Source organism: Haliotis cracherodii, unplaced genomic scaffold, assembly GCF_022045235.1.
Source record: "Haliotis cracherodii isolate W230 unplaced genomic scaffold, xgHalCrac1.p SCAF_4, whole genome shotgun sequence".
Classification (NCBI taxonomy): Eukaryota; Metazoa; Mollusca; class Gastropoda; order Lepetellida; family Haliotidae; genus Haliotis; species Haliotis cracherodii.
In genome coordinates this window covers 2,318,918-2,346,595 of record NW_027266297.1, presented here as the reverse complement: position 1 = coordinate 2,346,595, position 27,678 = coordinate 2,318,918, and the positions used below count along the sequence as shown (strand labels likewise).

At 43.8% G+C, this 27,678-nt stretch overlaps 2 protein-coding genes across 3 annotated transcripts in view; both read left to right on the top strand.

Moving 5' to 3' along the window:
- LOC139478856 (cell cycle checkpoint protein RAD17-like) overlaps positions 1–11,374 on the top strand; it is a 31,078-nt gene extending 19,704 nt beyond the window's left edge. Inside the window, exons 12-17 of the mRNA XM_071261520.1 lie at positions 251–397; positions 1,009–1,158; positions 4,892–4,931; positions 5,829–5,909; positions 6,165–6,219; positions 7,572–11,374. Coding sequence (XP_071117621.1) covers positions 251–397; positions 1,009–1,158; positions 4,892–4,931; positions 5,829–5,909; positions 6,165–6,219; positions 7,572–7,797 — 699 coding nt within the window. The 3' untranslated portion in view covers positions 7,798–11,374. The remainder of the gene's footprint in view (positions 1–250; positions 398–1,008; positions 1,159–4,891; positions 4,932–5,828; positions 5,910–6,164; positions 6,220–7,571) is intronic.
- A 2,207-nt stretch (positions 11,375–13,581) lies between these two features.
- The window catches only part of LOC139478824 (maltase-glucoamylase-like), a 69,170-nt gene continuing 55,073 nt past the window's right edge, over positions 13,582–27,678 (top strand). Inside the window, exons 1-9 of one of the 2 annotated variants that reach the window (XM_071261484.1) lie at positions 13,582–14,816; positions 20,193–20,341; positions 21,593–21,764; positions 22,673–22,766; positions 23,416–23,528; positions 25,065–25,174; positions 25,447–25,462; positions 25,850–25,981; positions 26,795–26,932. In XM_071261484.1, the coding sequence (XP_071117585.1) occupies positions 14,379–14,816; positions 20,193–20,341; positions 21,593–21,764; positions 22,673–22,766; positions 23,416–23,528; positions 25,065–25,174; positions 25,447–25,462; positions 25,850–25,981; positions 26,795–26,932 (1,362 nt within the window). In that variant the 5' untranslated portion in view covers positions 13,582–14,378. Of the gene's footprint in view, positions 14,817–20,192; positions 20,342–21,592; positions 21,765–22,672; positions 22,767–23,415; positions 23,529–25,064; positions 25,191–25,446; positions 25,463–25,849; positions 25,982–26,794; positions 26,933–27,678 lie in introns of both variants that reach the window. The other variant, XM_071261483.1, reaches the window with a different exon arrangement.

The window sequence follows — 27,678 nt, the reverse complement described above, 5'->3', positions numbered from 1 at the left end:
TAAGTCAATCAGTGGGTGGACTAGCGCTCAGACATGGGCCTATAACAGGGACAGTACGGTACTCTTGTTGGCGGTGAGTTGATCACATGGTTCATTCCATGTAACCATATCCCGGTGGTGTGGTGTGTTTCTTATAATATGACCTGGTTATTTACAGGCTGCGTGATTACCTGGAGTATTGCTGATTGGGGCATAAGTAACAAACAGAAACAAACGGACAGTGCTGTATGTGGTGGTGTTGTAATTGCAGGAGGTTGTCGAGAAGTCTCACCTCTCCGGGAACTATTTCGCTAGCTTTCTGCATCAGAACTATGTGGACTTCTACACCGACATCGACGACGTCGTGAGAGCTAGTCAATACATCAGCGATGCAGACTTCTTCACTGCAGAGTGGGCGGTAACTGCACATAGGACATTTTATTGCTTGAAACACTTACAAATGTCGGAGATTCTCTTGATATAATGCTAGATGTTTGGTAGCATGGTTAGACATTTCTCTCAAATGCTAATTTGTTCATTAATTTGTTTTGGAAAAACTACAGTGACTTTTATGTTTATCATATGATGGTCAAATGGATGTTATAATCCAATCAGATAAACTTGGTATCACAATATGATAAATACATAAGAGTTCACTTGCTAAGAGCTTGCCTCATACTATTCTTATTTCACCTGACTGAGAGTCCATGGCCTGCTTGTCTGGCATCTCCTGTCTGTGACATCTTAGACTACCAGTTGTTGGACTTTCGTTTTTGTGGAAGCCTCGGTGTCTGAGTGGGTTAGATTGTTGACTTTGTGTGCTGGCGATTAGGTGCCTCACTCTGGCTGTGTGGGTTCAAATCCCGGATGGGACTCATCCCCCGAATAGTACAAGAATCTGTACTTTACTAAGAAAGTGAACTTTCTAAATGGCATTGTGTGTTCAAAGATAGAATTTGATGTCAACTGTGTCAGTATCAGTTCTCACATAGATATGATGGGTCATAGGTGTATTTATTGTGTCCCCAGTCTCGCTCAGCGATGGAGAACTATGCTGCATCAATTGCTACAAGGGGTGTCATTCACTCCAACTCCCACTGTGCTCGCCATGACAGCAAGAGGACAGGGTTGGGATGGAGACCAATCCACAAGTCTCAGTGGTTCACCGTACAGAAACAGGTAACAGCAGGGGTGTGTCCCACCATTATTAATTCTTTGTGATGTTGGTTTGTTTGTTGTTTAACGCTGCACTCAGCAATATTACAGCTATGTGACGGAGGTCTGTAAATAATGGAGTCTGGATCAGAGAATCCAGTGACTGAAATCATGAGCATTGACCCACGCAATTCTAACCTGGATCTTCACAGGTCTTTTATGACTTAACACTACATGTTGAAAAACTGTGAATGTATTCATTAACCAGTAACCCTGGGCAGGAAATGTCCCAGCTTAAATTGAATTGTAAGACCAAGGTTTAACAATTGAAGTTATGAACTAGCCTTTTGATATGAATCTAATGTTGATATGAATCCATAACTTATATTGAACCTACAGCCTCACGTATCATGTTTAGTTTTATTACCCACTGTTTTCCCACTGAGCCACTGACAAGACCACATTCTCTATGCATGATACTCATCTGAGATGTTGTGAATGTCAGGGACGTTGCTCTCACACCAAGAAAAAAGTAAAGATCTCTCAAAGGCTGCATTCAAGACATATTGGAGCAAGTGCAATAGACAAGACTATGACAGAAGATCTAAATCCTTGTCAGTTTAACATGGACCTTCTGCTGTGAAAAAATGTGACAAGATAACACTGAAAGCAGTCTTTCTTAAATCAGTCGGCAACTGTCAGCAAACCTACCACTGATCAGGTGCTCTCCTTAGTAATTGACAAAACATCAGACTCCTTCCTGACTGCACACATCTGAATGAACCCTGTTCGATCTGCATCGATCTGAAAGCTCCTACGAACCCTCCAACAGAGATATGTTTGCAAAGATCACAAGAGAGTTGAGACTCACCTGTAGAATCTGCCAACTGCAAAGACTGACACAGTCAAGAGCAAGCTGATCATACAAGTGATGGCAGTTCACCTCGTGGATCAGCTAGTTCAGAGGATTGAAGAAGATACAATCTAGAGCAGGATTGTCGTTCTCCTTCACGATTGTAGCCGGAAACAAGCAATCATATCTGATCGGAATCATCTCAATTGTCTTATCTTAGTCGTTTGGCCTTTTCCATGTCGATTTTCAAGCCTTGGTGCATACTATGACTGCAGTGCTGGATGAACGACAATCGAACAAGGAAAAAAAAACCGTTCCTACCACAGAACTGCCTTACTTCGATTCCATCTTCATCACAGCGATCCAAACTTCAGAGCATTGAACCCACTTTGACTCCACATCCATGTTCACTGGAAGAGAACTCAGATCAGCTTCAACTATAACCATAATCTAGAGATCCTTCCATCCCTCCCACAAACAGTTGTGATGTGGTCGATCAAGCAGACACACCTACGTGGATCGCAGACAAGCTGGATCTACAACAGGGACCGTACACATGTCGACTTACCTACAATACTGCCCTGGATCCATCACCATCGGTAGGCGCTCTGCCTTACTCAAACAGTCCTCCTTGGATCCGTTGTTCAAGACGCAATTGATGCACCAGCCTTGGTCTGGATCGGCTCTCTTCAATGGCCAGATCCCTACTGTTGCCAAAGATGCTTAGGATACCAATCAACAACAGTTTCGTCTCCTTAGTAACATCGAACGTCTCCTTTCTTCACAACTATCTCAGCAGTGAAAATCATATGTTGGGAAGAGGACCAGTTTGAAGCGGATCCTTTCCGGCGGGGACCGGCGATGGAAGTGACTTTCTTCGGACACCCGACAACTGGCAACTCCCTCCGCCAGTTGTCCCTGTTCATCCGTCTCCAGTAGGAGGAAGACTTCAGACCTACTGGCAGCTGCTCCAGGATCTGTTCATTACCCGGATCCTCCGCCACGGCTACAGCCTGCAGTTCTGTGCCGTTCCTCCTCTGACTTCTATTCCCTTGGAACCTCCAAATCGGCCCTGCGATGTGCCGGATCTTCAGGCCAATATTGATCTCCTGGACTTCGATTCCATCTCTCAAGGGTTTTATTCTCCAGTCTTCCTGGTGCCCAAGAAGGGTTCATCCAAACTACGAATGATCCACAATCTGGCATTATTCAACCTCCATTATCTTGCGCCTCCGTCACATTTCCAGATGATCTCCATCCGGTCTCGGTGCCACCTCCTTCATCTGATGGACTACCTCAACAGTCTGGATCTCCAGGATGCCTACTTGCACGTTCACATTCACATCATCGTTTCTTCCGCTTCATCTTCCAGGGCCAGCACTTTCAGTGGAAAGTGCTCCCATTTGGCATTTCCATGGCTCCAGGGTTATAACCCATCCCATCGTTGTGTTCCTTCACCGCAGGGGGATTCTGTTCGGAGCCTACCTTGGCGACTGCATCCTCGGTCACGGGACAATCAAACCTTGATTCTTCAGCAAGATTTCACCCTTCGCCTCCTCCATCGGATGGGTGGGATCATCAACATGAAGAAATTGGATCTGTCTCCCTCTAGCCATCTCACTTTCATAGGTGGTCTCTTTCTGACAGACCTCTCCTTGATACAAGTTCCTCCGGATCGGTTCACGGCGATCCCATCCGGGGTCAAGAGAGCCTTCTCAGGCTGTTGTCCTCGGGTGGGATCTGACGCCTGTCGTCTTCAACTGCATCCCCTTCAGCGGTTTCTCCTGCCATTTCTGTGCTCAGATCTGTTAGGTCCCCTTCTTCCTCTGGCAAGGGACTTACATCCATTCCTGGAGTGGTGGCTAGTCCCATTGAACGTCTTGAGTGGACAAACTTCGAGGCCACTCAGCATCTCTTTGTGGAAGCATCTCTACAAGGATGGGGCGCCCACCTTCGTAATGTGTGTGGCACATCAACAATCTGGAGTTGATTGTACTAATTCCGAGGAGCGTCGCTGTCTGCGGCCCCACTGGCCCCACTGGCCCCGCTGACGCCTATTGCCAAGGTAGGACCATCCCTTGTGCTGTTCCTCAGTTGCTCGGTACTTTTATGTAGGTACCTAGTAAAGTTTTGGTCCCGTTTTTTCCCCCTCTTTTTGAGCTGGACACGGAATACCTTGCTTTTACCTTCTGTCAAGCATTGTTCTCTCTGCCATCAGACCACCATTCTGTTACGAGAGGGCTTGACTGCATCTTATCCCCTTGCCTGCCGTCCCGGGAGCTGCTACCTTGCTGTCGCCTGCTGGGTTTCCTGACAGACAGTTTTGGTTGTGCTTCTTCAGTGTGCCTGGCACTTCTCATGGTGCGCCTGCCTTCCATCAGTCGAATAAAGCACTGTGTAGCGTCAGGTAAGGTAAAACATGAGCATTTCTGATTAAATGCAATGTTTTTATACTTACCTGACGCTACACCTATAGGCCCACTCGGACTCTGTCCTCCTCCTCCAACTTACCATTGGCACCACTGTGTCCTCTACGTCTGATGTCATCCAGTGAAGTGGGGGCCGAGGGGGATAACTCGTGGATGCCAAGGCACGGACTGTGGTCTGTTTAAACTGTCTCTTCGTTCCAGTACTGTCTGTTTGTATAAGGTAGGGAAGCTAAAGCACTGTGTAGCGTCAGGTAAGTATAAAAACATACCATTTAATCAGAAATGCTCATTTATTGTAAAATTTACAAATTTGGCAACATGAATATGCTGCTGACAGAGCAAGGATGATATTTGGCGAGAACAGCACTGGGTTCTCTGCCCTATTTCAGTGAGATTTATGTTGAGAAAAATCTATGAATAGCTCACTCTTATTGTGTTGTTCATTTGATAAAATATCATGTTGTTCTTATTACAGGCAAAAAGGAATACTGAAACTGCTTGTGCTTTATTTAAAGGTAAGACAACAAATGCTTGCCATATGAAACACGGTATTGAGAATAAACCATGAGGGGTGCAGCTCTGGTGGTTTAATCTCCCTGCAGTGTTTTATTGTGTGATAGACAACGACCATTAGTCGTATATTTCTTATGTGAGATATCAACATTGTGTTCAGCTTCTTTAACGATGATAATAAAATGTACAAGCTTTACAAATATTTACCACGTATTTAAATAATGATTACTCACTCAATAGAATCCGTCCTCGGCAATGTCGGACAAGTCCATTTTATGCACAGGTGGATATTTCCCACATATTCTCACAATCCTTATAACGATTGCCTGTACCTTTTCTCCGGATGACGATTGTCATATCTCTCCCACTTTTGGATGTGATCGTTCGGGCCTTGCGTTTATTGGCATTGGCCAGCTATACATCTATGGGGAACAACTCACTAGACACTCCCCTCTCAAAGATAATATCATCAAGTTGTGAGCACATGTTCGAATCTCCAGAAATGAAGTCATCATAGAACAATGTTTTGTTGTGAATGTGTTCTGAATGTGTTTGGCATTATTGTTTTTTAAGCTATTGTACTCACATCACACAAACACAAGGGCACAGGTGGCAGTTGTCTAAGGCGCTGCAAGAGTTGCATCCCTTGGGCACGCCAGAAGCCTATGATCATGGGTTTTCTAATCCCAGTTAGCACAGATTATGTGTCTAGGTTTGTCAGCACCATACCTGTGCCCATGGGTTGCACCACCTGTGTAACTTCACACTCCTCCCATATCAAGCTGACATATAACTGAATACAGCACAAAGCGACTCACTCCACTCCGCTCCACTCCACTCCGCTCCACTCCACTTCACTCCACCAGTACCTATGGCACACTCACTGCTTTATGTGACAGGCTACCACTGGGATCCCAAGATGCTGTGTACGGAAATCCTGCCCTACATGAACCTGATCAACGTCACTCTACACAGCCCAGGTAGGCCAGTCAGTCAGTCTGTCAGTCAGCATGTCAACCTGTACCACTTGTATTCCAGACAAATATGTGTATTTTATATAAGAATATAATGTATTATATAAGAAATGGTTTGTAATGCATAATCATGTCAGATTTCCTTCTCGTTACAAGATCACTGTTACCTATGGCAAACAACATATGTATTTTCTATAGCATTGTACTGAATAATGCATTAGTGATTTTGCACCTCAATACTTTTTTTGGATATTGTTTCAGCTCAGATTTCATTTGTTCAAGAGATGTGTAGATATTCAACCTTTGGCAGTGGCAGGTGAGAAATATTAGCTTATATTCCCCCTTCATCATGCACACTGATGTTGTCTTACATTCCCCCTTCATCATGCAAACTGGTGTTATCTTACATTCCCCCTTCATCATGCACACTGATATCTTACATTCCCCCTTCATCATGCACACTGATGTTATCTTACATTCCCCCTTCATCATGCACACTGATGTTATCTTACATTCCCCCTTCATCATGCACACTGGTGTTATCTTACATCCTCCCTTCATCATGCACACTGATGTTATCTTACATTCCCCCTTCATCATGCACACTGGCACTGATGTTATCTTACATTCCCCCTTCATCATGCACACTGATGTTGTCTCACATTCCCCCTTCATCATTCACACTGATGTTATCTTACATTCCCCTTCATCATGTACACTGGCACTGATGTTATCTTGCATTCCCCCTTCATCATGCACACTGATGTTATCTTACATCCCCCCTTCATCATGCACACTGATGTTATCTTACATTCCCCCTTCATCATTCACACTGATGTTATCTTACATTCCCCCTTCATCATGCACACTGATGTTGTCTCACATTCCCCCTTCATCATGCACACTGATGTTATCTTACATTCCCCCTTCATCATGCAAACTGGTGTTATCTTACATTGCCTCGTCAGCATGCACACTGATGTTGTCTTCTTACATTGCCTCTTCATCATGCACACTCATGCTATCTTACATTCCCCCTTCATTATGCACACTGATGTTATCTTACATTCCCCCTTCATCATGCAAACTGGTTTTATCTTACATTCCCCCTTCATCATGCACACTGATGTCTTACATTCCCTCTTCATTATGCACACTGACACAGATGTTATCTTACATTCCCCCTTCATCATGGACACTGATGTTATCTTACATTCCCCCTTCATCATGCACACTGATGTTGTCTCACATTCCCCCTTCATCATGCACACTGATGTTATCTTACATTCCCCCTTCATCATGCACACTGATGTTATCTTACATTCCCCCTTCATCATGCAAACTGGTGTTATCTTACATTGCCTCGTCATCATCCACACTGATGTTGTCTTCTTACATTGCCTCTTCATCATGCACACTGATGTTATCTTACATTCCCCCTTCATCATGCAAACTGGTGTTATCTTACATTGCCTCGTCATCATCCACACTGATGTTGTCTTCTTACATTCCCCCTTCATCATGCACACTGCTGTTATCTTACATTCCCCCTTCATCATGCAAACTGGTGTTATCTTACATTGCCTCGTCATCATCCACACTGATGTTGTCTTCTTAGATTGCCTCTTCATCATGCCTGAAGCCTGACATCAGTCCATATGTTTGCAGGAGGCTTGAGAAGCTTGAGGAGACTGATGTTCTCGACGGGGAGGAGGAAGCACCGTCTCTGCAGGCCACCAACCAGTCCACGTCCTCACAGGCAGCTGGAGAGGAGGTCTCCCTCAGTCAGAACAAGGTCCAGGCTCCTGATGATGAGGATGATGACCCGGTTATCGAGGACTATGATGATGAGGACTATGAAGACTTGTTTCTGTCAGATGATAGCTTCACATGACCCTGTATTGTACCTGACAAAGACCTATGGAGTGAAATGCTTCACTCTCGGGATCAGACGCTGACAAAGTATGGCTCTAAGAGCAACCAAAGAGGACATAGGTTACAAACTGCTGATGAAGTTACCTTCAGCTTTGTAAATGTGAGATGTGCGACAGATGTTTTATATCTGGTCATGTTTGGTTACGGTGTGCGTTGTTGTTGTCATGGTTATCGACATAATACATATCTCCATGCTTGATGCTTGTCTAAGACAACAAAAATGAAGATGGGTGGTCACTCTGCACAAGATGGCTGACTTACAGGAAGTTCTGACTGGCTGTTCTAGTGTGCATCATCATTCCAGAGTATGTGGATCATTGCTCATGCTCATGTTCGGTAATCTGTTCCAGATTTGATTATGAATATGGTGCTTGATTCAATCGGAACATTGTGAACTTCCCTGTAAAACTACATTTACTCTCTCACACACTTATGTTTTTGTTTGTTGTTTAATGCTGCACTCAGCAATATTATAGCTGTATGGCAACAGTATGTAAATAATCAAGTCTAGACCAGACAATCCAGTGATTGACATTATGAGCATCAACACATGCAGTTGGGATAGGATGACAACCAAGTCAGCGAGCCTGACCACCCCGATCTCATTAGTTGCCTCTTACGACAAGCATAGTCGCCATTTACGACAAGCATGGGTTGCTGAAGACCTATTCTAACCCGGACCTTCACAGGTCTCACACACTTGTGAGATGAGTGTGTGCTTGATCTGCTATCTGCCAATAGTCGGGGAAGAACATGTTACCCTGGTATGTGTAAGCCAGTATGCTGAAATCAAACATATTTGTTTGTTTAATGGCTGTAACCTTTTTTTGACTTAGTAAGCAGTATTTTTATTTTTGTATAGAAAATAATTGAGTTACATCATGTTTATAATGTTTAGACATGTTAACAGTGAAAGGGGTGGTGTCATGTAGTCTTTTGGTTAAAGCTCTTATCACACCACAGACCCTGGTTCGATTCCCCAGATGGGTACAATGTATGAACCCTATTTCTGGTGCCCCCTGCTGTGATATTGCTGGAAGATTGCTAAAAGCAGCATAAAACGATACCCATTCATTTCACAGTAAAACATGTGGGTAATTATGGTATCAAGAAGTCTAGGGACTGTCCTAACTATACAGTAGACCTTGTGAATCCTTACAGTGACGTTCCAACCATAAAAGTCTGGATAAACGTTTTCCTCAGTACCTAATAACAAATAGGCACTGATGTTTATGAATGTGAATTCCATTACTATTCTGGTGTGGGTTAATGATAATAATAAATAGGTCTGTTTAATTAGAGCTTACTTTCACGCCTAAGCAAACTCAAAGGGCATACAAAGACAAATACAAAAGTCACAGATGTTTTTTACGAGAAATATCTTGAGCTTGGATTTGAATGTTGCAAGTGTGTCAGCATTTTTGAGACAGTCTAGAAGCTTGTTCCACTTCATTGAAGCAACAGATCTAAACAATTTACCACCACCAAGTTTTAAGTTTGAGTCTTGGGACATTAAGCAGTTGCTTTGAGCTTGATACAAGACACCACCCTGTTTGATAATAATGAGAGATTTCAATGAATAGAAATATTCTTAGTTCAATGTATGGAGTTCAAATAAGTGTTATTGTATATTATGTTCACATATTTATTGTACTGTATATATGTCACATCATCAACAGTGCTCCTTCGGAAACCATGGTGCTCTTGAGAATATTTCAGTGTAATATTATAGATGTTTGTTTGAACATGATTAAACTCTTGAATTGTTATTGAATTATTGTCCCCGTCATTAGTAGTTTCTTTTAGTGGTCCACCAATACTGTTGATTGATTGATCCACTTTCAGGCTCAGGTTTGTCTGCTCCAAACAGCAGAACTCCACTCACTGCTGCAGTGTCCCCACACAAACTCACCCCAACTCACTGACTGTATCAGACATTAGTAGCACTTGTCTGCTCCAAACAACACGACTCCACTCACCCTAACTCACTGACTGTATCAGACATTAGTAGCACTTGTCTGCTCCAAAAAGCACGACAAGTCTCACCCTAACTCACTGACTGTATCAGACATTAGTAGCACTTGTCTGCTCCAAACAACACGACTCCACTCACCCTTACTCACTGACTGTATCAGACATTAATACCACTTGTCTGCTCCAAACAGCACGACTCCACTCACTGCTGCAGTGTCCCCACACAAACTCACCCTAACTCACTGACTGTATCAGACATTAGTACCACTTGTCTGCTCCAAACAACACGACTCCACTCACCCTAACTCACTGACTGTATCAGACATTAGTACCACTTGTCTGCTCCAAACAGCACGACTCCACTCACTGCTGCAGTGTCCCCACACAAACTCACCCCAACTCACTGACTGTATCAGACATTAGTACCACTTGTCTGCTCCAAACAGCACGACTCCACTCACTGCTGCAGTGTCCCCACACAAACTCACCCCAACTCACAGACTGTATCAGACATTAGTACCACTTGTCTGCTCCAAAAAGCATGACAAGTCTCACCCTAACTCACAGACTGTATCAGACATTAGTACCACTTGTCTGCTCCAAACAACACGACTCCACTCACCCTAACTCACAGACTGTATCAGACATTAGTACCATTTGTCTGCTCCAAACAACACGACTCCACTCACCCTAACTCACAGACTGTATCAGACATTAGTACCACTTGTCTGCTCCAAAAAGCATGACAAGTCTCACCCTAACTCACAGACTGTATCAGACATTAGTACCACTTGTCTGCTCCAAACAACACGACAAGTCTCACCCTAACTCACAGACTGTATCAGACATTAGTACCACTTGTCTGCTCCAAACAACACGACTCCACTCACCCTAACTCACTGACTGTATCAGACATTAGTACCACTTGTCTGCTCCAAACAACACGACTCCACTCACTGCTGCAGTGTCCCCACACAAACTCACCCCAACTCACTGACTGTATCAGACATTAGTACCATTTGTCTGGTTCTATAGAGTGATCTTCGACCTACTGTCCATTTAAATTGTTTGTCATGACAGTGTTGCAAAAGACTGCTGTGTGAAACAAGGACTACAAAGCGATCTTAGCGCTAAGACGATCGTCTCTCCCATTCTTTTACACTCTTTCGACAGTCCTACCATTCTGAACACGCTGCACAGGGGTCAAGATAACTTACAGACCACGATGATGTGGCCTTATATTTCTGACTTCAGACTAATACAAAGTTAACTAACTCGGTCCCAGCATTAAATGCTTGTCTGGCCGAGTCTGAACATTAGGAACTTGTGTGGCAGCTGTAACATTGCTGACTGCAGATTAATACAACACAAACTAACTCCCATAGAGTTAGGGTATGTGTATCCTCTGGTAGAGGACAATCGCAGGATGTGGAAGTAAGTTATGGGTTGTTAGCTTTATATGAGGTCATCTGTCTCATAGTCTGTTGCCCGGTTGTGAATGATATCTTTTGTTGAAAGTTATCTTTGAGTTGAAGTGTACATGAAGTAATCTACTGGTTTTATGTGGGAATAACATGGACCAAGGAATAGATCATTTGAATCATATATATGTTGTCTTCTTGTTTTTTGAGAGGTGTTCCAATGATGGGAGTTTGATCGGATCTGATGAAAGGTGAGTGAGCGAGTATGGTTTTGCATCATTTTTAGCAAAATTACAGCGGGTACACCAGAAATGGGCTTTACACGTACCCATGTGGGTCTGATGAAGGACGTCAAGACAGACAGTATTATTCGTACCTTCGGATATATAATGCACATATTCTTACATGAAAAGGAAGTCTTCAGCAACCATTACTTGCCGTAACAGGCAACTACGCTTGTCGTAAGAGGCGACTAACGGGATTGGGTGGTCAGGCTCTCAGACTTGGTTGTCATCGTATCCCAATTGAGTGGATCGATGCTCATGATATCAATCACTGGATTGTCTGGTCGAGACTCGATTATTTACAGACCGCCGTCATATAGTTGGAATATTGCTGAGTGCAGCATTAAACAACAAACAAACGAACAAATATTACATGAAAAGGACCCGTACATACTACTTCAAATTGTCTTTTTAAAAAAAGAAGTAGATTGGCTACCCAACGTTAATTATTCGTCATTCTGAATCAGAATTGATATCAGAAAAAAAATAATGAAATATGACCCGCTCTGAGACGTTCTTCACCTGCAGAATGATCCAGAATAGGTCCCCAACAAATTACAATCTATGCTTGTAAGAATCGACTATTTTGAAACGTATGGTCACCCTCGGTGACTTGGTGCAATGGTACCCGATGACGATGGATGCTGCTCATTATGTCAATCACTAGTTGACAGTCCAAGACTCCCATATCTGCAGGCCGCGGTCATACATTTGGACTATTCACTGAAGCGTAAATCAAGTTTTCCCTCTAGCGTCTTTCCCACACAAAACGACACGAACACTGTTAATGGCAGGATAATACTTGCTTATGAATAGACACACACCATCTTCCTATTGACGTGAGCCACACAGGCATGCACGGTGTGTGAACCCCAGGAATGCTGGCTAACGTAAGTGGTTGTATCTGCGTCACTATACCACGCGGCACACGAGGTTAACATGACAAGCGTCGCCATACTCGCACTCACCGTGTCTGTGCCGTGGTGAATGTATTGAGTTAACACAAAGTGCCGTACTAAAAGAGAAATAAAATGTGAATTGTAATTATTAATCTCGATAATTCTTTATGACTCGAAATACTGTAGATGTATCCATGTTAAATTGGTCACACTGCTTATCAATGTTAAGCCCTTTGATATTTCGGGTATAACGAGTAACAAATGATATCGTTACATCAGGAAATCGGCATAACGCACAAGCAGGACTTCGACAATGGAAAACCGACCCATGCAGATCCGGGATAGAATAGGTCTTCAGCAACCCATGTTTGTTGTAAAAGGCGACAAACGGGAATGGGAGGTCATATCAATGTCACGGCGTGTCTGGTTGATGTGGGAGAAAATCCCGAAGTGAAGCTGTTCTGGGACTTACCACCCACGAGCACTTGCATGGTGCTGACAGACCTGAAAACGTAATCAGACCGAATCATGAATTCCAACCCATGATCACAATTGTTTGGTCATCCTGAAGGTCAGTTTAATAAAAGTCCTATTTAGCTGTATTAAGGTTTCAACTTTCTTCACTCTCCAGTTTCCTTTAAGGACAGTTTTCTCCAAACATAAGTTCACGTGGAATCAAAAATAAATATTTCTCGGTACGTATGTGTCATGGCTGTCTTGCTTTAGACATGCCTGTCGGGTAAAGGTAGAAATGCATATTGATCCGGCTTCTAGTCTATTGTATAGGGTTTGTTTGTTTGTTTGTTGTTGTTTAAAGCCGCATTCAGCAATATTCCAACTGTATGACCACGACATGTAAATAATGGAATCTTGACCAAATAAACCAGGGCCTGATATTAGGAGCGACGACCCACACCGCCAGGGTGAGAAGACGCGTGATCAAGCAAATCAACTAGCCCGTCCACCCGATCCATCAAATCGTCACGACCAGTACAGGTTGTGGGGATCTGTTCTAACCAGGATTCTGCACGGGGATATTTTGTGGGGACTTTACGGCACAAGTGAAGGTGTGTTCATGTCAGCTGAGACGGACGCACGACAGATCCTGTTTATGTAGCAGCTCGTCATCTGCGAACATCCTCCAGTAGTGTATAATGTGTTGTTATTCTGGGAAGTACTACGCCGAACCTGTGTACGTTTACAGTATGTACATAGCTCTCTGTTACCAAGTGTCAACATGTGTGTCAAGGTGACACGTCGGGGAGATATGCATGGGGTCCAAAGCAGCGTATAACGTGGCTTTTTGTTCCATTTAAAGTTTATAATAGGACAAACAATGAACGCGTTGTGCCCGTGAACACGTGCTAGTACAATATTTGTCTTGTGTCCGTTTACCATGCTGACCTGACGCCTTCGTCCTTCAAGTTTACCGAGTTGCAGTCTCTGGTTACGTGGTGAAAATTTGTTCTGGATTCTGACCTGAACGACATTCAAGTCTTGTCTCGAAACGGTGCTTCTACAAAAAAGTTCGGGCCTGTTTTTGGGGGGCTATATCTATAGCCTCTGTCAGAACAACCCTCTGTTTCACCTGGGACGTCGGTCTGGTCCAGACTCGATTATTTACAGACCGCCGTCATATAGCTGGAATATTGCTGAGTGCGGCGTTAAACAACAAACCAACCAACCAACCAACCAACCTGGGACGTCGACAAGCTTTCACTCGGTGGAGCACTGCTTGAGAACTACACTGGAGAATCTGATAGAGGTGTCGCTGCTCTCACAGCACTGTCGTGTACCTGTGATAAGTACATCAGTTACATACACCGAGAGACGGGTCAGTGTGGGTCGGACGGGAGTGCAGACATGTGAATCAGAATCAGATTTATAGTGAACGTGTTTATTCCTCCGGGTTGAAAGTGACTTGTGAAAACTTGTGAACGACTCGTCAGCCTATAAGACATCATGACTAATCTCAGCAAAAAGCGTATTGTCATCATTTTATCCATTATAGTGGTTGCAGTTGCAATTATAGCACCCACGGCATACTATCTCACCCGTCCTACCGACTCTGGGAGTAAGGATTCAGGAGGAGGAGGAGGGGTCCCCACGAATCCCGAGGCCCAGCGTCTGGACTGTTACCCCGAGGCGGAGAGTGGCCTTGAGTCGGTGACGAGGGAGAGCTGTGAGGCCAGGAACTGTATCTACGCTGGGCCGGGTCAGGCGGGACCCCCCTGTCACTTCCCCTTGGAGGGGTACGGGTATACGGTGACGAGGACTGAGGACACACCCCTGGGGTTCAAGGCGTTCCTTACACAGAAGGGGAAAGCCCCTTTCGGTGGGGACATCAGTTCGATTGTATTTGAAGTAGAAATGAGGCATGATGATATTCTTAGGTTTACGGTAAGTAGCAAATAGGTGTTGAGTATATAAACGATTGTACATGATTTGTGACAATGACATATGTAAAGTGTCAGAATAGATCTCCAACACCCTAATCTTGTGGCAATACAATCATGGCTAATTTGAAGATAGGGTGGGTACAATGTACGAACTGTTTGAGTGCCGTCGTGCTCAACGACATGGCTTGTCACAGAATGGCTGAAATACAGCCGATGTGACTTAAAATTCTAAGTCACACACTCAACGACGTCACCGTTATTTATGCCGTCCGTCCCCACCAGTGACCCATGTTGTACAGGCCGCCATGATGGAGCTGGACTACAGCTGACTGTGTCGTTGATCACTACTTGCCACCCTCAGATAAGGCCGCCTACCATTTCCACATCAGTTCCACACGCTGTAGTAAAGGGGGCATGGCTGGCCCAGTCGTCGAAGGCGTCGCTGTGCAGAGTTGCGTCCCTTGGGCACGCCAGAAACCTATGATTTGGGGTTCGAATCCCAGTTCGCCCCGATTTTGTTTCTTGGTTTGTCAGCACCATACCCATGCTCGTGGGTTTCACCGAAGTGGTAAAGGTTTGAGACCTGCATCACTTCGGGTTTTCCTCCCACATTATGCTGACATTAAGCTGATATCACTTGAATATTGTTAAAAGCGGCGTTAAACCAAGCTCACTCACTCACGTTGTAGTGTAGTGAGTGAGTTGGGTTTAACGCCGCTTTTAACAGCTTAACGTGGGAGGAAATCCCGAAGTGATGCAGGTCTTAGACGTTAAACACTTCGGTGAAACCCGAGAGCACGGGTATGGTGGTGACAAACCTAGAAACATAATCGGGGCGAACCGGGATTCGAACGCACAATCGTAGGATTCTGGCGTGCCCAAGGGATGCAACTCTGCACAGCGGATCGCGGCGCCTTAGACGACTGGGTCACCCGTGCCCCCACGTTGTAGTATAACCAAAGCGTCGTTAAGACAAACACACTCACTCACCCTATTGACTATATTTCCATGTTTGAGATGATGTGACGAGTTGCCTCAACCCCTTGAAATGTGTCAGTGTTTTATACATTGTGTATTGCACGTTTACTGTCTCTGTAACTGTGCCAGCTCATTTCCGACATGACTGTGTCGGTAGGCTTGCTCCGACTGTCCCGGAACAGATGAATGGGTTGGCTTGATATATGCATGTCTCTGCTTCGGGCATGCGTACTGATTTACGTGGGACAAAGCCACATTCAACAAACGCGACGAGTAACCAACCCAATATGAATATATGGTGCAAGAGTCTTCTGCAAGGCAATACGGCAAGGGAGCTATGTGAATGGGCCGCTATGCGTGGGTTAGTTCCTTTATAGTCGTCGTCGTGATGCAGTTGAAACAATGCCGGTGAAATGGGGTTTAACGTCGCGTTCAAGATTGTGCATGCACGTGTGTGAGTGTCTGCTTGTTCCAGTCCGGACTGATGACGATTTTAAAGTGCCAGCCCACTGAGATACCATGCCGCAGTTTAACATGAATACCCCACTCAGACACAGTATACTGACTCCGAGCCGACCAGTCCTTGTTTTAGCCCCTTACTGTCAAGCGCCAGACAGGGTAACAAGTACATGTACTATTATAACGTCTTTTGGTACGACGCGGCCGGGGATCGAACCCAGGACCTTCCGCTCTCCGGGCGGACGCTCTAACACTAGACCACAGGCGGTCGAAACATTGCCGACTGCGGTGTCTACAACAGCATCCTACTCACACACGAAGTAGGTCTGTTTGATAGTTTGAACGTGTAGTAATATCATATCTGTATGTGTGCCGCGAACAAATAAAATATTTGTACATATCAGCTACAATGTCCCCATGGAATTCCGGATGATAGAATTAGTCCTTTGTCTGAGGCGACTTAATGGATCGGGTGGTCAGGCTCCGTGACGTGGCTGATATAGCACACGTGTGTTTTCGTACCCCGATGACGTGGATAGTTGCTCACAATATCAGTCACCTGATTGTGTGGTCTGGATTCGATTATACACAGGCCGCCGTCATATCGCTGAAATATTTTGCAAAAGTCAGCATTTAACAACAAGGACACATACAATCCATGTAACGCATCCATAATATGTATAATGTGTATGTGAGCAGGACCTCCGGAGCGCCAGGCAGCCATATCTGCTGATGTTTTCTAGGTAGATAATGTTAGACCCGTGAAGATCCGGGTAGAATAGCAACCCATGCTTGCTGTCAAAGGCAACTGTATTTATCGTAAGAGGCGATTAACGGGATCGGATGGTCAGACGCGCTGACGTAGTCATCGTATCCCAACTACATAGATCGATGCTCACGATGTCAATCACTGGATTGTCTGGTCCAGACTAGATTATTTACGAACCGCCGTCATATAGCTGGAATATAGCTGAGTGCGGCGTTAAACAACAAACAAACAAATAAATCAGACACGGGGTGCCTTTATTTTTCAGGACATCTATCATGCTCAGCGCCAAACTATACCAAACAAGAGATAATGCTAAGTAACTCCTTACAAGCGAGCAAGTAGTTCCCTCGTGTCAATGCCAACCAGACTACTATTTACATTGAGAGCTCGGACTATCCGTGTACAGCTGGAATCGTAAATCATGGACGGCACTGTCACAGTTTATTTGACTTTGCACTTTCAGTGCGATATATTCTCTCTAAGGTACTCACATTCCCGTTCAGGGGAAGTTGTCAGTGGTATTTTGAAATACTATTTTCTATCTGTGGTGGGACTCCGACAGGGTTTATGCATGTGTGGAGTTCTCGGAATTAATGGGGTGATTGTGGATGTGGTGACGCTAACACAAGGAGGGCCATTCGTGAGGGAGTGGGGACGAATGTAGAAAGATCCGTAGGTGTAGTGGGACCCGACTCGTGGAGATCCGGGTTAGAATAGGTCATCAGCAACCCATGCTTGCCGTAAGTGGCGACTAACGGGATCGGGTGGTCAGGCTCGCTGACTTGGTAGATGCATGTCATCGAATCCGAATTGCGTGTATCGATGTTCATGATATCAATCACTGGATTGTCTGGTCCAAACTTGTTTATTTACAAATCGCCATCATATAGCTGGAATATTGCTGGGTGCGGCGTTAAACAACAAACGAACAAAGCAGGACCAAAGTGCCCCATGTTTGCATGAAGCCGGAGCCGGTCTTATAGTACTTGTCCACTGAGATACCATACAGCAGTTAAACATATTCACCCGACTCAGACTCATTATACTGCCTCCTAACTGACCAGTACTTGTTTTATCCTCTAAATACAGAGCAGGGAAGCAACAAGTAACATTTAAATAACGTCTTTTGGTATGACACGGCCGGGAATCGAAATCACCGACCTTTCGCCCTCCGGGCAGACGCCCTGTCCACTAGACTACGTTCACAATTAATAAAAATACACGGTGAACCTTTTGTTGATACAAGGCGACATGATAACAGAGGAGCGCCAGGGGACACCGCCTTCTGAGAGACCAATCGAACATTTAGCTGAATAAAATATATGAAATTGTAGTTTGCCTCGGGTCATATAATTATATTTGGCATCAGGTCATATAATTATATTTTGCATCAGGTCATATAATTAGAGTTTGCATCAGGTCACACAATAAACAGAATATAACAATTGTTTCCTGGACCTGCTCTCCACACCCCATGTCCTAGTTGTCAATTAGTTGTTGTGCTGCCTGTCAAACCACAGAATTGTATGCCTTAAAGCAGAACCAATAGCAATGGTCGGTACTTAATAACGGTTACTGCACTAAATAACGTGAAGCCAAGTTAAAAATATATATACCCGTACTTGAAATATATGTCCCCGGATGCTGCTGATAACCCACATATTGAAGCCTCACATAAAGTAAGTACAGGGCCCATGTGTGATGTTGTGTCCTAAGTAACGCAGGACCTTTATGAGTCAGGGTCGCTGTGCCGACCAACATCATACAACAACTACTGATAATGATATCACCATGACAACATATGCACCTTCACTGTCGTATCTTAGTGGCGAAAGTATCACGATACATTGTTTAAGGAAGAGCGTGTGGTCTCTTTAGCATTGATTGGTCTAGTGGAAACTGGACTTTTGAAGTGCGTTAACTCCCTTGCCTCGGGAAGATACGTTTCATCGTGCCCCGATTGTGCGGATCGGTCACCAAGCCCGCAACAATCGATTAGTCAGATTCGATAATGTTGCTTTTTTTTGTGTGTGTAACGCCGCACTCAGCAATATTCCATACAGCTATATGACGGTAGAAGCGAGTGCGTAAAATGGGACCACAATAAAGTTGTGATGCGGCTATATATGCTTGCTTTCTTCGAATTCGCTCAAAACTATCCGTTTCAATGGTGTAGTGGGTAGAGCGTCTGCCCGGAGAGCGGAAGGTCTGGAGTTCGATCTCCTGGCAGCTTTACACCAAACCACGTTACAAGGTGGTACCCTGCTTGTCACTCGACATCATGGCGCCCCCACTTTGCTGTATGACTGGGGCGGTGGGGTCGCCTCGTGGTCAAAGCGTTCACTCGTCACGCCCCCATATGTACAATGTGTGAAGGCCATTTCTTAATTGTGCCCCCTGACTTGATATTGTTAAAGTATTGCTAAAAAGCGGCATAAAACCATACTCATTAACCGCTATATGACTGAAATAATCTTGAATGCGACGATAAACCCCATTTCACCTCACCTCATTCAAAACATGTAAAATACAAAACAATATGCACGTACTGCCGTACACAGCTGTTACTGAGATTTACACGTTCACCCTTTCTGTCGACATCGCCATGTCAGGGAATGCCAGCTATGTGCTGATATTACTCTGGAACATTTATTGTGCTAAGTAGCAATTGCAAGCTGAGGTTTCGCATTAACCCACAATAACTTTGGCAATAGACTATACTCGATATGTATGCTTGTGACCCAAATCGGCACCGAAATCCGCCAATCTGTTTACCCGACGTGACAGTCATAAGTGACCTTGTTTTTCATGCGATGGGATATCATTGCTCAAACAACCCCTCGTGTCGACACGGGGCCGTGGTGGGTTTGATTTGAACAGAGTTACCGACACAAGCCCCCTGACATGTCTTCGTACGCTTACAGTGTGTGAGTTATATATATATATATATGGTTAGGTTCGGTTACAAAGTTGATTTTATGTCCAAACGTACCTTTAGTTATCCAGGGTATAATATCTACATCTTAGTATCTTACTACCTGGGGCCCATTCAGCACCAGACCGTTTCGCAATACCAGACTGGAAATAGCTGAAATATTGCTGTGTGCGGCGTTGAACAAAAGAAATAATATTTACAATGCTTTCAGTATATATATACTTCTGTTTTATCAGATCGATGATCCAAACTCTTCCCGCTACAAGGTCCCAATGAAGCTCAACCTGGGGTCCACCAAGGCGTCAGACGCCAAGTACAACGTGGTCATCACAAACAGAGATACCTTCGCCTTCCAAGTCACCAGGAAGGCAACAGGCAAAGTCATGTGAGTCAGTGACCTTTGCACAGTATACAGTCAACAAATGTATTACAAAATTCACTAGGTTTACAAATCAATTACACAGCAATGACAATGACAGTGCACATTATGGAAGTACAATATTCAATGGCAGTATATAATATGATGGCAGTGGTCAGGATCAAAAATAGAAATACAGTGGTGATAATAATATATTCACACAGCGGCGACAGTGGTCAAGCTTCAAAGGTGGGCCTAGGCTAGAATTCCAGGGTGATAAGTGATCTTCACACGAAAGCTGGTCTTGCTTTATTTTCCGATGAATATATGTGATGCAATGTGTCAGAGATGATGCCTTCGTTCTTTTATATAACCCCCCAAAACCTTCCAGAATTTTCCCTAACTCTCCCAAACATTCCATTCTTTTCCGGAAGTTTACACATCACACCAGCATCTAAATGTAGTAACTTCCTCACCACTGCTTACATTAAATAGTACTACAATCCTGATAGCTAGGCATTGTCCAAATACAACGCAACGAACGTCTACTGAATCTCAACAGAGACAATGTAAGACAGTTACAATCATTGTTTAACAATACATTACCCTCCCATATAACACCTTGATATTGTGTATCAGTCAACATCGACGCGTCAGCTTTGTTGAGAGTGAGTCAGTGGTTTGGTTTTTTCACCTGCAATGTTCCATATTAATATAGCACGGGACATTAACAATGGGCTTCAGTAATTTTACCCGTGTAGGGAGTCGAACCTGGGCCGTCGGGTGACGGGCGAACAGCGTAACTACTTGGCTACCTCGTCTCTAGTTATATTGAGAATATATCATGCATTCAGTGAAGTCTTATACAAAGGGAACTGGTATTATGATCAGTTCAAGTCGATTCAATCAGATATACACTGACTACATATTAGCATGTTCCCTCTTCATGCATCATTCGAATCCCGACTTGGGTACAATGTGTGAAGCGTAAAACCATACTCACTCACTCACTCACTCACTCACTCACTCACTCACTCACTCACTTCATGCATCATGTATGAAGTAAATTTGATATATAATCAACAGAACAAAACACATAACGATAATATAAACATTTACTTTTTATATATACACAAACAGACATATATTCCTTCTCCTCTATACTCGTCCACAATATTAGGTGTCCAGCCAAACAAGGTCCGGATTAACATGGGTACTCTTTTCAAGCGGTGTGCTTATATCGTCGCCAATATCACTGTGTTATGTACTATTCCTCAGCTGGGACACGGGTGTCGGGGGATTGACGTTCTCAGACCAGTTTCTGCAGATCGCCACGCGCCTCCCGTCGGACAAAGTGTATGGACTAGGCGAGAACCAGCACAAGTCCTTCAAACATGACCTCACCAAAACATGGCCGATGTGGTCACGTGATCAGCCCCCTTGGCAGACAGTACGTTTTGCATTGTGTTTCTTGTTATCAGCAAGCCATGAGTCAGTAAATGATTCGCAAAAATGTCTTCCATATTATTTTCGTAATAATTGTTCTGTTCAAATTCGCTATATATATCGGATTTATTTGCTTATTAAAAATAAAATGAAACTGTCTTATTTATTCAAGGCGCGTTCTATATAAATCCAGTTTAACTTTATGGTGTGTGCTGCACTTATCTTTGTCGAGTGTTGTACCACATCTGACTTACTCATTGTCTGATTTAACCCTGTCCCGTATTGCACCGCATCTGATTTATCCATGCACCTAATCTGATTTATCCCTGTCCCGTGATGCACCGCATCTGAATTATCCACCCACCTAATCTGATTTATCCCTGTCCCGTATAGCACCGAATCTGAATTATCCACGCACCTAATCTGATTTATCCCTGTCCCATGATGCACCGCTTCGGAATTATCCGTGCACCTAATCTGATTTATCCCTGTCCCGTGATGCACTGCATCTGAATTATCCACGCACCTAATCTGATTTATCCCTGTCCCATGATGCACCGCTTCGGAATTATCCGTGCACCTAATCTGATTTATCCCTGTCCCGTGATGCACTGCATCTGAATTATCCACGCACCTGATCTGATTTACCCATGTCCTTTGATGCACCGCTTCGGAATTATCCGTGCACCTAATCTGATTTATCCCTGTCCCGTGATGCACTGCATCTGAATTATCCGTGCACCTAATCTGATTTATCCCTGTCCCGTGATGCACTGCATCTGAATTATCCACGCACCTGATCTGATTTACCCATGTCCTTTGATGCACCGGATCTGATTTATCCTTGCACCTAATCTGACTTACCCATGTCCCGTGATGCACCGCGTCTGATTTATCCTTATGTTGCCCCAGTCCAATCTGTACGGCGTCCACCCCTTCTACATCTGCGTAGAGGATGACGACGGTAACTCTCATGGCGTCCTCTTGCTCAACAGCAATGCTCAAGGTACGTCACTTCCTGTCACAGTTATACACGTCACTGTATATGCATGCAATTTGTACGTCATCCTACTTTTTCAGTAATATTCCAGTTGACAAAACTAGCGCCGCCTTGGAGATCGACCATTCCATAATTGTGGAGGAAGGGGAGACACGAGCTTGAGGTTGTCAGACAAATAAATTTGTACTAGAAAACAGTGGAATAAGTTTGTGTCAGGTTTTTCAACAACATTTTTTCGTTGCATGCGCTTTCGCCTATGCTGGGGGGCGGTTGGGTAGCCTAGTGGTTAACGCGTTCGCTCGTCACGCCGAAGACCCGGGTTCGATTCCCGAGATGGGTACAATGTGTGAAGCCCATTTCTGGTGTCCCCTGCCGTGATATTGCTGGAATATTGCTAAAAGCGGCGTAAAACCATACTCACTGACACGAATTCACCTATGCTGGATGCTGGAAATAAATGTTTTGTGGATAAATATTCGTCTCCTCCATTCAGATAAAAAAAATACTAATTATCAATGGTGGGGTTGTATCTTCGGACGGCAGGTGTACCTCTTTTAAGGTAAGGACGAATCGGACTTTGTAATAGAATTCACTCCTATTGGTCTAAAATGTTCTGTTCAAATTCCATGATTTGTTGAAAGATTTATTAACACAGAGTACTCCTTCACTGAGACGCCCAGTCTGACGTATCGCACGATTGGCGGTATTCTGGACTTCTATGTGTTCATGGGGAGCACGGCCAACAACGCGGTCCAGCAGTACACGCAGGTAAGGCTAACGTAGACAGTCGGTTAGGTTACTGGCATATAGCTTGTACGAGGGCTGGTCAAAAATGTCTAGGCCTGACTCACTTTCAACTATGGGCCATAACAAAGTGAACTAGGCAATGCAGTACATTGTTTGAGTCGTTCATTGCAAGTGCATTTGGTCTGTTGATGGGGTTTGTACATCAAATCCAGCCAGTTGAACGTGATAGGGGTCCGAATGGACACAGAAATGGAACAGAAATACCGAGCAGACATCAAGTTTTTGACTTTAGAGAAAAGTACTCCCAAGAAGTCCATGAGCGCAAGTCACAACTGTATGGGCACAAGGGCCCTAGCTATTCCACGGTTAAACCTTGGGTACTATGTTTAAGCCTGGGAGAACAATCTTTGATGATGACCATAGGTCTGGATGTCCCTTAACATCCAACAGTGAAGATTCATTCAAGGAGATAGAAAAATCCTATACTGTCAGATAGACGTGTTACCATTGCAGAACTTGAGAAAGACACAGGTCTAAGCCATGGATCCGTTGAAACTATTATTCATTAACATTTACAGATGAATAAGTAATCTGCTTGTTTGGTGCCAAAAATTCAAATTCTGATCATAAGGAAAAAAGAAGTGACATTGTCGGACATTTAGACCTAATTGAGGATGATTTCGTCATATTCAAAAAGTAATTAGTAACGGGTGATGAAACATGGGTTTACTAACATGATCCCGAATCAAGCCATGGATTGGCACCATTCCTCTTCTTTGGCACCAAGGAAATTCATGTCTTCAAGGTCAGTGAGGAAAGTTATGGCCACTGTACTTTGGGATGCAAAGGGTGTGATCCTCAAAAAGTAATTAAAACTGATTACCGGTGCCTACTGTGCTGATTTGCTTCATCGGCTGGGAGATTATACCAAAGAAAAGCGACGAGGAATGCTGACTTTCTACTATTTCATGACAATGCCTCTTCTCACACCTCTCGACTTGCAAAGGCTGCCGTGCGACAATGTGGGTTCGAAGGGCTTCCTCATCCTCCTTATTCGCTAGATCTGGCACCAAGTGATTTCCACCTGTTTCCTAAACTGAAAGAACACTTTTCTTGAAAGCGCTATGACGACAACGATGACCCCAAAGCTGCCGTGAATGGGGTTTCCAGGGTGGCTTCAGAAAACCTCTTCCTAAATGGAATTAAAAATGATCACTATCGATATGAGAAGCGTATTGAAAAGGAGGCAGATTATGTTGAAAAATAACATTAAAAACACTTTCACAATTGATGGTTTTGTTTGTTAGGCTTAGAACCTTTTGATCAGCCCTCTCACAGTGAATCTTGTTAATATGGAATCAATCTACATGCGCGAGCCCCACCCGAGTCGTTCACCCGCATAATGTTGATATACTTTAGGTACTTTACCCCTCTGGAGAAAACGCTTTATCGACGCCTTGTTAGGTGAACATTTCGTACAGGAATCATTAAGAATAATGACTTTGGTCATGATTCATAAATAACTAAAAATCCAAAACCGATTGCTCTCTACCACAGGTCATTGGCCGCCCCTTCATGCCCCCATACTGGGCCCTGGGGTTCCAGCTGTCTCGCTATGGTTACAATAACATCGCTAACCTCAAGAAAGCGGTGGAGAATACCCGGAGGTACAACATTCCTCACGTAAGTACTAGTAGAGCGTGATGTTGAATAACATATCAGAGAATACCCGGAGGTACAACATTCCTCACGTAAGTACTAGTAGAGCGTGATGTTGAATAACATATCAGAGAATACCCGGAGGTACAACATTCCTCACGTAAGTACTAGCAGAGGGTGATGGTGAATAACATATCAGAGAATACCTGGAGGTACAACATTCCTCACGTAAGTACTAGCAGAGGGTGATGGTGAATAACATATCAGAGAATACCCGGAGGTACTACATTCCTCACGTAAGTTCTAACAGTGGTATCTCAATACTCAGTAGGATAATTCATATGACCAGCGAATTATTAGACAAATACGGCTGTTTACAAGCTTGTTGACTTGCTTGATGCATGTCATCGTATCCCAATTGCGTGGATCGATGCTCCTGATCGAGTCCAGACACGATTATTTACAGATCGCCGTCATATATCTGGAATTTTGCTGAGTGCGGGGTTATGCAACAAATAAACAAACAGTATTTTTTTGGTTTGGTTTTTAATTTTTTTTAAATTTCATATCAGGTGTGTTATCAGTTTCATTTGTATGGAATCTTTACCAATGCCGTAGACATTTGTTCAGATGACCGTGTGTTTCCCAATTCGATGACACATGGTTACATAACCCTGTTACAGGATGTGCAGTACGCGGATATTGACCACATGGACGAGCGGAAGGACTTCACTGTCGACGACGTCAACTTCGCCGGCTTGAACGACTACTTCAACGAGCTGAGACAGGAGGGCATGAAAACTATCATTATATTGGTATGTGGTGCTGTCGTCATGACATACAATAACACAAGACACGACATCGACAAGGCCCCAAAGGGAATGTCAGCATTAGTTCCCTATAACCTGTGTTTTTCGCAAGATGATTAGGGTGGCAATTCTCGTTGATTTGGTTGATTGCGTGTCTGTTAACCCCAGTGGCGTGGTACAATTGTCTTGATATCAATCACAGACTACATGAGTTACAGGCCGTTCTGATACGGATGGAGTATTACTGACTGCCGTGTAAAACTAAAACAAACAAACACAACATTTCGACAAGGTTTTGTTATTATAACCTTGTGAAGTCGTGCCATCTGACTACTTAAAGGTGCAATAGTTGTATGGCAACAAGGGGTGCCCTAAAATAGGCCTTAAACTGGGATGAACTACACAATAACAGTTTATGTGCATTCTTCCAATCAATTTCTGCTAATTCGTGAAGGTTGATGTAGACACAGATCGCGGATGCGGTAGCCTGGTGGTTCAAGCGTTTTCTCGTCAAGCTATCGATCCCTTGCCCTTCTTTGTACCCTTCATCTCATCTTCCCGAGGCAAGAGCGTCCACTAGCCTTTTAATCAAAGTCTTGGTTCACCTAGGCTTGATATAGTCTTGATGACAGGCTTGCCAGGGAAGAGGCCTTCACCCTCATATGTCTAGAATAGTGCTAAAAGAAACGTAAAATTCCCTCTGTATCCAGAAACGCGGTGCTTGAACTATGGTTGACTGTTCACCGACCAGCTTGTTGGTCTACAGGCAGTATCAGGTATAAACGTGTGTTTGACTCTCTACGTATCCAACTTTCACAGGATCCCTGCTTGATCAGCAATGAGACCAACTACCATCCCTACGACATGATGAAGGCGGCCCGGGCCAATATCAAGTGGCCTTCAGAGTACAATGCCCCGGATGACAGCAAGGATGAAACAAACGCCATACTTGGATATGTGTGTACTGCCAAAGTTATCCTAGATATTTGTTTCCTTTGCTTAAGTTATCCTAGTTATTTTTATTCCGCTGCCAAAGTTATCCTAGTTATTTGTTTCCGCTGCCAAAGTTATCCTAGATATTTGTTTACGTTGCCAAAGTTATCCTAGTTATTTGTTTCCGTTGCTTAAGTTATTCTAGTTATTTGTTTCCGCTGCCAATGTTATCCTAGTTATTTGTTTCCGCTGCCAAAGTTATCCTAGTTATTTGTTTCCGCTGCTTAAGTTTTTCACGTTATTCGATTCCGCTGCCAATGTTATCCTAGACATTTGTTTCCGTTGCCAAAGTTATCCTAGTTATTTGTTTCCGCTGCTTAAGTTATTCTAGTTATTTCATTCCGCTGCCAATGTTATCCTAGTTATATGTTTCCGCTGCCAAAGTTATCCTAGTTATTTGTTTCCGCTGCTTAAGTTTTTCACGTTATTTGATTCCGCTGCCAATGTTATCCTAGACATTTGTTTCCGTTGCCAAAGTTATCCTAGATATTTGTTTCCGTTGCTTAAGTTATTCTAGTTCTTTGTTTCCGCTGCCAACGTAATCCTAGATATTTATTTCCGTTGCCTAAGTTATTCTAGATATTTGTTTCTGTTGCTTAAGTTATTCTAGTTATTTGTTTCCGCTGCCAATGTTATCCTAGATATTTGTTTCCGTTGCTTAAGTTATTCTAGTTCTTTGTTTCCGCTGCCAAAGTTATCCTAGATATTTG